The sequence below is a fragment of the Hydra vulgaris genome, chromosome 08 (genome assembly GCF_038396675.1).
Source record: "Hydra vulgaris chromosome 08, alternate assembly HydraT2T_AEP".
NCBI lineage: Eukaryota > Metazoa > Cnidaria > Hydrozoa > Anthoathecata > Hydridae > Hydra > Hydra vulgaris.
Window position 1 is genome coordinate 41,427,948 of NC_088927.1, and position 12,890 is coordinate 41,440,837.

Below are 12,890 nucleotides of genomic sequence, written 5' to 3' on the forward strand. Positions count from 1 at the left end.
ATAAATAAAAAAGATCTGAAATTGAAACATTGTGTTCACTGCGAGAAAACTACATGAATAATAAAATAAGCCCAAATAACCTCAAACTCGTAACCAAAACAAAACAAAAATTGGATTAAAAACATCTGAAAGCTACCAGCAGAACACAGCTGGTTTTCTCAGTGCTGCAAACAAAAACCTTCTAAGTCGCTGACCTAGAACCTTTTAGTTTACAGACAATATTTCAGCTCTCTATTTAACGTGTACGGAGAGGTCTGATTTAGAATGTTTTACTATACAATGGTGGAACTGTCTTCAAAGAACAAATTTTCATCAAAAAGTCAAATATTAAAAAAAATGACTTAGAACATTTTTGTATACATTGATTCAATTGGTTCTGACATATATTAAATATATATAGTTGTCAAAATACAATATTTCTATCAATTTTCACAAAAAATACTTGTATTCCGACCAAGAAAGAGCATTTAATTAAAAAAAATTGCCAATAAACAACCAGAACAGATCATATTATTAGACTATGATGTTCATTTCACCTAAAAAATGTATTTAGTTAAAATCTTATTCAAATTTGGACTAGTGATTGTGATTTTAAGAAGACTCTTTTAAAAAAAGAAGAATCTTTGGTCTGGGTTTTTTTGCTACAAACAATTATATTTTATGATACTGCAAAATTATTTATTTTAATTTTTTTCGTCTTTTCATAATTCACAGACCTGATCATTTAACGGAAATATGTCGAAGTCAACAAAATATCATACAGCCTCTATAATACTTTAAATTTGCCTTAACTACACCGAGAAAGCAAACATTGAGATAAATAATAAAAAATAATAATTTTGATGCAAACAAATATGAAAGTCGAAAAAAAGTGTTGAGTGGTAATGATGAAGCTATGATTGTTGCAGCAGCTCAGAGCTGTAAAAAATATGGTCTTCTGGTAGATGCTCTTACCATTAAACAAATTTAACAGGAAACAAATGAGGAAAAAAAGTACAAAAAGCATACCTTCAACAGGAGTGTTTAACCCTAAATAACATTTTATTATAAAAAGGCAGATATTGAAAAAAGGTTTTATAGGGTTTAAAAGATTATTTATTCTGTTCGAAAGCTCTATTTTTTTCATTTACTTTTCAAAGCTTTTACTTTTTATACTGTATATGTATACAGTTTTTTTCAACTAAAGATATCATAAAAAAGATATCATACTTTTTAAATTAAAGTTCTTGTTATTTATTTATCTTTATGTTGTTTTATATTTATATTCTTATATATTTATCTATTTTATATTATTATATCTTTTAAATTAAAATTCTTATTATTTATCTATTTTATATTATTATATCTATTTTAAATATTATATATATTTATATTGTAGCCTAAAATAGGCTTAGATTACCCCACCCTACCCTAATATGGTTTTATTTGATATTCACTCAATGTTATAGTTTATATATAGTTTAAATCAAAAACTGTATATGATCAAACTTTTTTTTACTATAAAATGATTACTGTATTTAATTCCTTGATTATTATTATTAACATTGTTACCTAGAGGCCAAAAGATAGAATTGAAGAATTAGACACAGGTTTGAATTGTATGTCATCTTTGATCTTATTTTCTCATGTCATGTGGGTTGTATGTCAACTTTGGTCTTTATTTTTTTGTGTCATGTGGATTTCTGTGTTTAAATGTGTTTTGATGGTTTTTATATTTATAGTAAAAAAATGTATTTAAGGTAAAAAAATAGAAACTGAAGTTGAACAAGATAAAAGAAATGATGTTATTGAACAGCAGCATAAAGAAATGGAAGTTAAAGAGAAAATGGAGAGTTTAAGTGGAGAAGAAGAGAATCTTCAAATAGACAGGTTACAAAAATTTATAGTTGTTTAGTTTAAGTTTTTTGAATTAACTTTTGAAAATTACTAAAAAGAAATATATTATAAATTAAATAAAATTATAATTTATTGTCAGTTTGACCCAAATAATGTTAATAAATATAATACCAGTATATAATAGTAACACCAGGTGAACTCGAGAGGTATGATGTAGTAAATAAAAAAATTCTTACAATAAGAATAACATACATGAATTTAGGCTGTAAAATAATTTTTGAGACCTCTCCTTAATTTTCTAAATCTAAAACTCTAAAAAATGATTTTACAAACTTGAAAAGTTGTACAGATGGGTAATTAAACAGATTCCTAAATTTAGAAATTCATGCTACAAAGAAAGGTTTGGAAAATTAAATTAAAAACAAAAATTTTAAAACAACCTGATACATGAAAATGTTTATATTTTCATGTACCAGGTTGTTGCAATCTTTTTGTTATGCATGTTTATTCGTAGTGCTGTATAATCATTTTTATATCTTATTTTTTTCTTTGTTAGATCTAATGTTGCTATAGAGACATCAGAACTTGTTACTTTGTATTTGTATAAAATTTTTATTTTTAAATTTGTATTTTATGGATGATTGTCTATAAGGCATGAATCTTTAAGTTCCATAAATTGTTGTTTTTTTCTTTATTTTAGTTATACAATGGTATATTTTAAAATTGTATATTGTTTATTTGGTTGACAAACAACCTTAACTTAACTTATATTTGTTATTAAAAATTTATATATATTAAAGTTATATATATATATATTAGGTCTACTCAAAAGTTCTGTCCATTCCTATAAAAATAACATTTGATGCGTTAGCACATGTTTATTTAGTCCACATTCGGCTACATTCACTATCTTATAGCCTGCTGCTACAGGGAAGTGCTGCTACATTGACTGAGGGATTGGTTGGGGCATGCAGTGACCCAACCAAACCCCTAGTCAATGCATGAGAGCATGTAGCAGCATAAGAGAGAGAGAGTATATATGTTATTCTAACTTGCAGTACCAGAAATTAGCTAAATGCTAATGTTTATAATATAATTTTTTATTGCAGCTCTGAGTTGTATGTGTTACCACAATCTCCAGGCAAGTAGTAAAAGTTTAATTTTGTTATGACTTGTTTAGTGGATGTTACGGTTTATATTTGTATTTTAGTTACGGAACGGAAATTGTTTACTAGTTAGGTTAATGTTATTATTAATTTGTTTTTAAATAGTTAATAGTTGTGAAATAGTTATATGTTTTAATGCTTGTTTAAAATATTTGTTTATGTGATAATGTGCATTATTTATATATTAAAAAAATATAAAGTTAAAATATATTTCAATAGCTGTGTATGTGAATATACAGTATTGGACAAAACATTTGCAACCAACATCGAACAATGCTAAAAAGTGTTCCTAATTTTACATGTCTTAAAAACAAAACGAACTATACTACCACAGCAAACAGTTCAGGAGTCTGGAGTCATAGCATGCCATGACATGAGCAATCAGTTGACAGGTGACAGCATACAGGCAGAATTTTGTTGACAAGTGCCATTTTGCAGCGGACAAAACAAGTGCAACTTTTTTTGTTTGTTTCATTTTCTTAAGTCTGGTCCATGTCAACGTCATGGAAGTTTTTTAATAATTAAAGGAAGTATCCAGAAGTTTCCAGAAGTTTCCAGAAGCATGCAGAAGCTTCCAGAAGTTTCCAGAAGAAGCATCCAGTAGCATCCAGAAATATCCAGAAACATTCAGAAGCATCCAGACGCATCCAAAAGCTTCCAGAAGCATCGAAAAGAAGCATCTAGAATCTTCCAGAACAGCTTCACACAGGTTCATTTTACTATATAAGAGACATGTAAATCGACATGTAATTCAGTCAGTATATGGAAGTCAATCAGTCAGTATTATCAAGACAGTTTATCGAAGTGAGTTTTATCAAAGTGTTTTATCGAAGAACATCAATACAAGAAGTGAAATACGACAAGTGTTTCATTACATCAATACAGTCCACATCCAACCAAGATGTTGTGTTCCACAAAGCATTATTGAATCATCACAAGGTAAATGTAACACGGTAAGCCTTGAGAAGCGTGATTATTTATTTTTATTATTTTTATGACTTCAAGTGCAAAAATGGCTCCCGACAGTCTTGGATTGGAACTAAGAAAGAAAATTATTGGCGATTACGTAAGTGGAATGTCACAAAAAAGTATTTGTGATAAATATCGCGTGAAAAAATGGACCGCATCAAGACTATACATATTGACTGGAATGTGCAGAAATGGCGAACTGTCCTGTTCAGCGATGAATCGAAGTTCAAAATCATTGGGAGCGATGGCATTTGCCGTGTACGTCGACCGGCCGGAAAACGCCTCGATTTGCGTTACTGCCATAAGACCGTGAAGCATGGTGGAGTCAATGTAATGGTCTTGGGGGTGTTTTTCTGCTAACGGTCTAGGTCCAATACATCGAAACGATAGAATAATGGACCGTTTCATGTATAAAAATATCCTGAAAGATGTTATGTTACCTCATGCTGAATGGAATATGCCAATAAAATGGGTTTTTCAGCAAGACAACGATCCGAAACACACTGCAAAAGTAGTCAAGCAGTGGTTTCAAGACAACCACCTATCGGTGATGGATTGGCCGCCTCAATCTCCGGATCTCAACCTTATCGAGAACCTGTGGGAGGTCGTCAACCGCAGAATTAATCGTGAAGGTGTTCGTAATAAGGATCAACTGTTTGAACAAATCCAAATGGCCTGGGCAGCGATTCCACAAAGTTTCATTGATCACCTGATCGAATCTATGCCTCGAAAATGCAAGGCTGTGATCGACAACAAAGGATTCGCCACGAAATATTGATAGCAAAATACAGCTTGGTCAACATTTTGTCGAGTTGCACTTGTTTTGTCCAGAAGGAAATCAACTTTTTTTAATACTTTTGACTAATTTATTAATTTTCGTGTACAAATAATGAGCTTTGTGAGGAATAAAACTTGAAGAACTTTGTCTCTAAACAGTTACATAGTTATTTCTCTAAATTGAAAAAATGCAGCACTTTTATATAAAGAAACTAAATTAGCATTATTTGGTTGCACTCATTTTGTCCGATACTGTTTATATTATTATTTTATAAACATCAATAAATACGTATTTCTCTCGATACTAAATTTATTTTTAAAAAGAAATTTTTACTGGATTGTTGTGACCAGCACCTTCAGTTTGAAAGTTTTTTTTTTTTTTGTTTATATTTTATTTTTAAAATAGCAGTTCTGTTTCATGTCAATGGGATGGTTTCATCTTTTTCTTACATAAGTGCGCCAGAAATGGTGTCCAAAATTTTTGTGGTACATTGGTGGTACTGTATTTCAAGTGCCTCACGAACTTTTCTATCAAACTTTTTAGCATCAACTTTTAGAGTTCTGCAACTGTCCCAGTTAATTTGTTGTGTACAATGTCTCACGTGTGTGGCTAATGCAGATCATTCAGTTTTACTTCCTATTGTACTGTTTTTGTGTTGTTGCATGCGTGTTTTTATTAGCATTTTTGTTTTAGCTATATACTTTTTGCTACAATGACATTTAATAAGGTAGACTCCTGGGTGGCTGTTCATTTGTAGTTTGGATTTATTTCTTGATGTTAATATTGCCTCTAGGTTCAGGTTTGATTTGAAGACCGTTTTATATCCTGCCTTCCTAAACACCTTATGTAATTTGGGAGACAGTATTTGTACCCAAGGTAATGAAATTGTTGGATATGTACTGGTGATGTTTTCAATGTTTTTAGTAGTCACTAGTGATTTTTTGTTCTTTCGTTTTGTTTCTTTTATGATTTTTATAAGATTGGACTGTTTGTAGCCATTTTCAACAATTACTCGATAAAGGAATTTCAGTTCATTTTCTATATTTTTCTGACTGCATACATTAAAATGCTCTATGTACGAAACCCTTGAATATTTAATTTAAAATTTGTGGGTCATGGTTTGATGTTGCCTTAACTTGAATATTCTTTCTCTTTTCTACAAATTCTATCATGGTTGCTGCTCAAAAGAGTTATCATCTCTAGTTTCATTAACTAAAACTCATTTTTGCTTGACTTGTCATTGATCAAAGTCTCATTATTTTACTGTATCTGTCCCTGCATGCTCCAAAAACTTTTATTTGTCTAACTTTTTTCCCAGCACTCAACCCTTTGAAACTCTCTCCCATCTTCATGGTTTCCTGACTTTTCAAGTCTTCTGTCAATCGTTTCCTTGCTCTATAACTCTATTCTTTTTTTTCTAGTAACTCCCAACTCAATAGTGGTTGCTTGCAGCCTTTTTGGGAGTGAATCAGAATAAAAAAAAAAAAAAGTGGTAAATTCAATTTTTATATATTTATTAAAATTTTTTTTAGATTGAGTTTATCAGATGTAAAATCTAAGTTGTGTTATGGTATGATTTTTTTAATTAAATTGTTGAAAAGAAATTTATAATTATGCAAATAAATTTATTTTTTAAATTTAATTTGACCTTTAATTATTTTTTCATATATATTATATTAAGTTTATTTTGTTTATTCCTATTTGCTTTTTGTTTAACAAATATTTTACTTCAATAAAAAAGTTTTTTTCAAGTAATATTATTTTAATTGATTAGTTTTCATTCAATAATATTGTATATTACATCCAGTGGCGAAGCAAGGTCGTTAGTGGCCCAGGTTATCTTTTTTGATAAGGAACCTCAACACTCTGTGGCTATTTAATGATATATTTATGAAATTTCTTATGTATTTCACACAAACCAGAATTATGCAGGGATTAGATAATAGTTGTTATGACTTTACTACTTTTTAACGGTCAAAAGTCTTGATCCCCGGCCTTTTAGTTACTGAAACCTCTAACTGTTATATTTCCCTTAGGTTCTTTGAAAGGCTAAGGAGATGAGCAGAGTTAAATTACTTATTTTAAACTGCATCAGTCATTAAAATGACTGATGCAGTTACTAAACCTGGAGAGCTGGACATCAAATTGAGCTCCATTAACACTGTTACTAGTTTCTGGTGTCTTTGAGTTCCTTAACACTGTTGCATGTTTCATACTGTCTCTAAGTTCCTTAACACTATTGCTTGTTTCTGCTATTGTAGTTTAATTTTTGGCACATGCACAGAATCCCAAAATTTATCTTAAAAGGTCATCAGAAACATTTTCTTTGTACTTTTTAACAAATACTGCAATCAATTTAGAGTGTTCTTCATCAGCAGTTTTTTATGCTAAGTTTTTTGGAAATAGAAACCGGAAATAACTCACAACATGTTGCAGTGATTTATATTTGTCTCTTTATCTGATATAAAAATGTCAACAGTAGGACTTATAAACAGTTACTCTGAAATGACCTTTTGCTGTCTCAAAGTGTTCATCACAGGTCAGCTTGCCAAAAAGTTTAGTTGAAATCTTTTTCCTTTTATTTTAATGTTATGCATCTACCTTCCGACCAAAAGAGAACGTTTTAGCTGATTTATGCGCATTTAGCTGATTGATAAAAATTCCCATGATGATTTCCATGCCAAATATGCAGATGATTCCCATGCCTAATATGTAGATGATCCCCATGCCAAATATGTAGATGATCCCTATTCCAAATATGTAGAATTGCCAAAATGAGTGTAGCTGCATCTAAAAATCAGCATTTTTCCTCTGCAGCAATTATGATACTGCACACATATACAAGGAGAAAGAAACATATGTATATTTGATAAATTTTTTTTTTATGTTTTCATTTAACAAAAAACTCACTAAGGTTTTTTTTTTATTCCATAAGATGTTCACACTGTGTAAAATATGGCATCTGATAATAGTATGTTTTAGTATCAAAATGTCAACTTCAGTATTCCAATATTTTAGAATGAACTGAACCTGATAATCAGTTAGAAAATAATTCTTTGTAGTATAATACAACCTCGGAAATAGCTGGCAAATTATTCAATTATTTATATCAATGCTTTGACGTGATTTCAGCAAAGTTTTCTACTATAAATATAAAGTTCCGCTCAAAACATAACAATGTTTTGGGTTAACCAATATGGCAACTGACTTTCAAAACTGGCTTCAGCGCGTTTAATATAAAGTATATAGTAAAGTGTCTCCTGTTTATTAAACCCTCTTGCTTATGCCAGTTTTTGCAACTGCTTTGCACTTATACCAATTTGAATTTTGAAATACGCACTTATTTAGTCTCCCAAAAATAAATATTTTTTTGTTTTTATTTCTTAAAAAAAAAAAAAATTTGAAAAAAAACAAACAAACAAAAAAATTACAATTTTAATTTTTAGTTTCACAAACTTGTAACAGCATTTATATGGTCTCTATGATAATCATTTTTGTTGTTTAAATGTGGCTAAACTTTGATACAACTATGTATTAGATATTTTAATGCAATATGCAAATATAAAAAATGCATTTTTATATTTCGTTACATTTTCTAAAGACAAAGTTTTATTTTAATTGACAACATATTTCTTAGTTTAAAAAAGTCACAAATTTTATTTAGTTTAAAAAGTGTATTAAATTTAAGTTTAATTACAAAATTTTTTTGTATTTCTTAAAAAAGAAAAAGAAAACAAAGTAAAATTTTTTGTAATACATTTACCTATCTATATTAGCAAGGTGAAGCATCAGGTTTTGTCTATTTATCTTAGTAAGGTGAAGCATCAGGTTGTGTTATTAAACATAAAACTAAAACTCTTAAACTTTAAATTATAAAACAAAAAACTTCCTACTAAAACGTAAACTTTAAAACTTTTTACTAAAACGTAAACCTAAAACTTTCCACTGAAACATAAACCTTTAAACTTCCTACTAAAAGATAAACCTAAAACTTTCTACTAAAACGTAAACCTTAAAACTTCCTACTAAAACGTAAACCTAAAACTTCCTACTAAAATGTAAACCTAAAAATTAGTTATGTGCAAATTAAAGATTCTTCTAAATTCGACAGTTTATTTTCTGTAAGATTGTTGATTTTGAGGAATAGATTTAAATGTTTGCTTATAACTTTGTAATTTTTATTATTTTTATTAGATGACGGATTTAATTTTAAGATATTTTTTTGGTTTTGCAATACTTTCGACATTTGAAAGATTTTGTGTTCATTTTTGTAGGTGTTGCGTTTATTCAAAGTTTCTTTTGCTCTAAATTTCTTTTTACTACAATTTTTTTATGTTTTTTATTTTGAGATTTCATTAGTAAGCTTACAGTTTACACATTTCTTTCTCATTTACAGTTTTCACATTATACAACCCATTTTTGAAATAAGTTGAGTTAACTTACGTTATTATACAGTTTTCACATTATACAACCCATTTTTGACTTTAGTTGAGTAAATTACTTGGAGAAAAGTTTCATACTAAGTTACGAGTTATTATAGCAGAATTTTGAATTATATATAAGAATCTATAAGGCTATATCTATAAGTTCTTAAACTTGATTTGTTGGGTCAGGGCCATTTCTATTAAGGCTAGCAAAAAACGCAAGGTTGTATTTTAAAATTTTTTAAAACATCAAATTCATTAACAATTTTTTTGAAATCAAAACTGTTAATTTTATTTTGTTTTAGGATGCAATATTACTTTGAAAGAAATGGTTTGTACTTTTTTTTGTTTGTTTTATTTCTTGTTTGTTTTGTCGAAACATTTATAGTTTTTATCTATTTACATTTATATTATAATAATAAAAAATTATAATAATGATGACAATAGTAAGTATTAATAGGAATTAATGATATTAATAACTTGTAATAATAATAATTTAAAAACAGCACAATAAATGGTAATAATATATAAAAATAATAATAATAAATTATCTTGTTAAAAAAAATGCTTTTCAAGAAATGTAATTATATAAACTTTTAATAATAATAATTTTGATTTTAATTCATATTAGTGTTACATATAAATTAGTATTTACTAATTCACATACAAATTAATACACTGTACATATTAGTATTACATATAAATTAGTATTTACTAATTCACATACAAATTAGTACACAGTATTTTTTAAAAGTAATATTAGGCAACTATATAATTATAAAGTAATATTAGACAAGTTATAACTTACTAATAAGTTATTTTGGCCTAATTGTTAACTGTATTGTTACCATGGAGACCTCAGTTGGAGATCTACATAACAATATCAAATGTTTTAGGTATATATAACTAAATTCGAATATTTTAGGCATATTTTTTAAACTTTTAACCAAAATTTTTTAATTTCTTTCTGGTTTCGTTGTCTCTGTTTTTTTATTTTGAAATTTACTCCTTTACTTAAAATTAGTTTTCTAATCATAAAGTCATTACTCCGTACATCACATTTGTTTTTGTCATTACTCCGTACATCACATTTGTTTTTTTAAACATCACATTTGTTTTTTTGAACACGTGGAATTTAAATAAACATTTTTTTTTAATGAAATACAGTAATTATTTCTGATCTAGACTAAAATCAGTATCAGCTAAATACATAAAAAATTAGATTGTTAACATAATAAATATTCAAATAAATATTTTAATTTTGCAAAGCTTTTTCTATATAGGGTGAGAAATACGAACTTTTACCTCAATTTATTTTGAAAACTATCCAGCAAATGAAAAATAGGTAATATTAAATGTTGCTTTCAGTTGTTTTTTTTTTCAGTAGAAGCAAGTATGCCATCGATTAAAATCAAATATTTTTTCTAGAGCAAGAATGAAAAACGAAATCAAAGATTTTCTGCTTTAAATCATGTTTGCTAATTACTTAAAAAACAATGTAAAAATAAATATTTTTGAAGAACATAATGTATTTAACGCTAGATTGTTTTTTGATGAAGATTTTTTTTCCACCTGGCTAGATATTGCGACATTAAACAACTGAGTATATGTTTATATGTACACTCAAACCTCTTTTTATGCGGTCCTTTTTTATGCGATACTTTATCTGTGCGTTTTGTTTTATGCGATTTCTTTTGCGCGATCTCATAATTTAATTTCTGAACGCGCAATAATTTCAATCTCAGCGAATAAAATGTGTAATATGTATGTTATCAACATGCAACCACAAATTGCGTTACAACGTTAACTTTTAAATATTTTTTATATAAAAGTTGAATTGAATTTTTGTGTAGCAATGCGAAGAATTTTTTTATGCGGTCCGTATCTAAGCGCATAAAAAAAATGTTTTTAATATTGTTTCGAAAACTATTTTTTATAGGTACTCCTGAAGTTTTGTGTGATTTTTATATTGTTTCGAAAACTATTTTTAATAGGTAGAGTAGAGCGTGGCTAGTTGAGCATAGGGGCAAGTTGGGCAACTAAAATATCAAAAACTACTCATCACATGGCAAAACATCTAATGGATAAAAGATATTTAGGAGGATAAAAGGTATTTAGAATGGTAAAAAAATGCGCTTTAAATGGTTGTTGGACCCCGGTTCAGTAACATGCACGGACACTTTTTCGATTTTGGACCAAAAAAGTAAAAAAAAATATTGTTGCTATTTTTCTCTCAGATGCTTAAAAAAAATTTATTTGGAATCAAAAAGGTGGTTTACCAGGAAATAAATTTTTTTTGTCAAATTGAATTTTTTTTTTAGAATATTAAATAAAATAGTTCCAATAGCGAAATTTAGTTACTAGTTATGAAAAAAAATTTGAATTTCTGAAATTTTTTATAAAAAACATCAAACTTTAGCCGAAAAAGGCATTAAACTGTACACATGGATGAAACAAGAAAACTCAAAGATAAATTATCTTTTTCTTTCGAAATTTTGCACAAATAATCTTGCTTATATTATCTAGTTCCTGAACTAAAATGAAGTTCATTGCACAAGTAGAAAGGCCAATTATAAAAATTTGCTATAACTTATACCACTTTTCAGGGGGTCTACATGAAAAAATCATGAACAATGAGTAATAACACTGTAAATAGAGCACCTTATGTCTTGATTTTAGTTCAGTCTCCAGATCTAAGCTATAACTGCAAGTGCTAAAAATTTCAGCTCCATATCTTAAACCGATCTGGAAATATCTTGTTCCACTTAAAGGTAAATAGCAAAAAATGACATATTGAGAAAACAGCATTCTAAAAATATAGAGATAAAAAACAGTCTAAAAACTTCCAGAAGCATACGATTTTTTAGCTTCAAGTTCTTGTTCTTTATCAAACCAGCCTTTAGATAATCCCCTTAATTGAATTCTTCTTTTTTTAATAAAAGTTTTTTCTTTTCTCTCCATATTACTAACACGACGCTTGTCCTTTTTCAATGAATCGGTTACAATCTTACCACTGTGTGGTATGTTTAGAAACTCAAAAACGCGTTTAAGACCAGATATTTTTTCATTAAAACTCAATATAGCTGAATTCACTCCAATTTCAAGGGTAGCTTTCTTCACAAACACATTTTTGGGACACCTAGACCAAATTACATTATTGATGCCTTCATTGCAATTTTGTGATTCTCCATGAACACACTTTTTCAATAATTGGTCATCACTTAAATCATTGAAATCACTCAATATAATATCATGAACCCATATAGGTAGATTAACTTTTGGTTTATAATTGTCATTTCCCTGGTCATCTTCTGATTTTTTCCACTTACACCAACTTTCAGGTCCTACAGGACATAAAACATGGCGTTGTGATTGACTGTTGAAATTGGTACAGTGAAAAAGTACTGCTCTAATGTTCTTTTTCATTTTGTATATCTTTTGTGTACCATTTAATTTGCAATTTTTAGCAGTTTGGTGAATAGCCATTCCAAAATAGTTCTGGATGATATTCACTGCCCTTTCTGTCAGATTATTTTTTCCAGTTAACTTTAGCCCTCCGTGTTTCTCTTTACGACGATTACGGAGACGGGTTCCAATTCTTTTCTGAATGTGTCCAATGCACTCTAACTTTTCTGGTTTGATATCATACTCAGCGTAAGGATCACTTGCTGCTACATAATTAAAAGAAGAGGAGTCCCCATCTCCAAGATAGTACTT

At 28.6% G+C, this 12,890-nt stretch overlaps 1 protein-coding gene across 2 annotated transcripts in view; it reads left to right on the plus strand.

Moving 5' to 3' along the window:
• Positions 1-10,709, plus strand: part of LOC101240069 (cytoplasmic tRNA 2-thiolation protein 2) — a 41,062-nt gene extending 30,353 nt beyond the window's left edge. The window contains exons 15-20 of one of the 2 annotated variants that reach the window (XM_065803752.1): positions 1,556-1,598; positions 1,740-1,869; positions 6,282-6,319; positions 9,479-9,504; positions 10,457-10,518; positions 10,602-10,709. In XM_065803752.1, coding sequence (XP_065659824.1) covers positions 1,556-1,598; positions 1,740-1,869; positions 6,282-6,319; positions 9,479-9,504; positions 10,457-10,518; positions 10,602-10,641 — 339 coding nt within the window. In that variant the 3' untranslated portion in view covers positions 10,642-10,709. The remainder of the gene's footprint in view (positions 1-1,555; positions 1,599-1,739; positions 1,870-6,281; positions 6,320-9,478; positions 9,505-10,456; positions 10,519-10,601) is intronic. The other variant, XM_065803753.1, reaches the window with a different exon arrangement.
• The last annotated feature ends 2,181 nt before the right edge of the window (positions 10,710-12,890 follow it).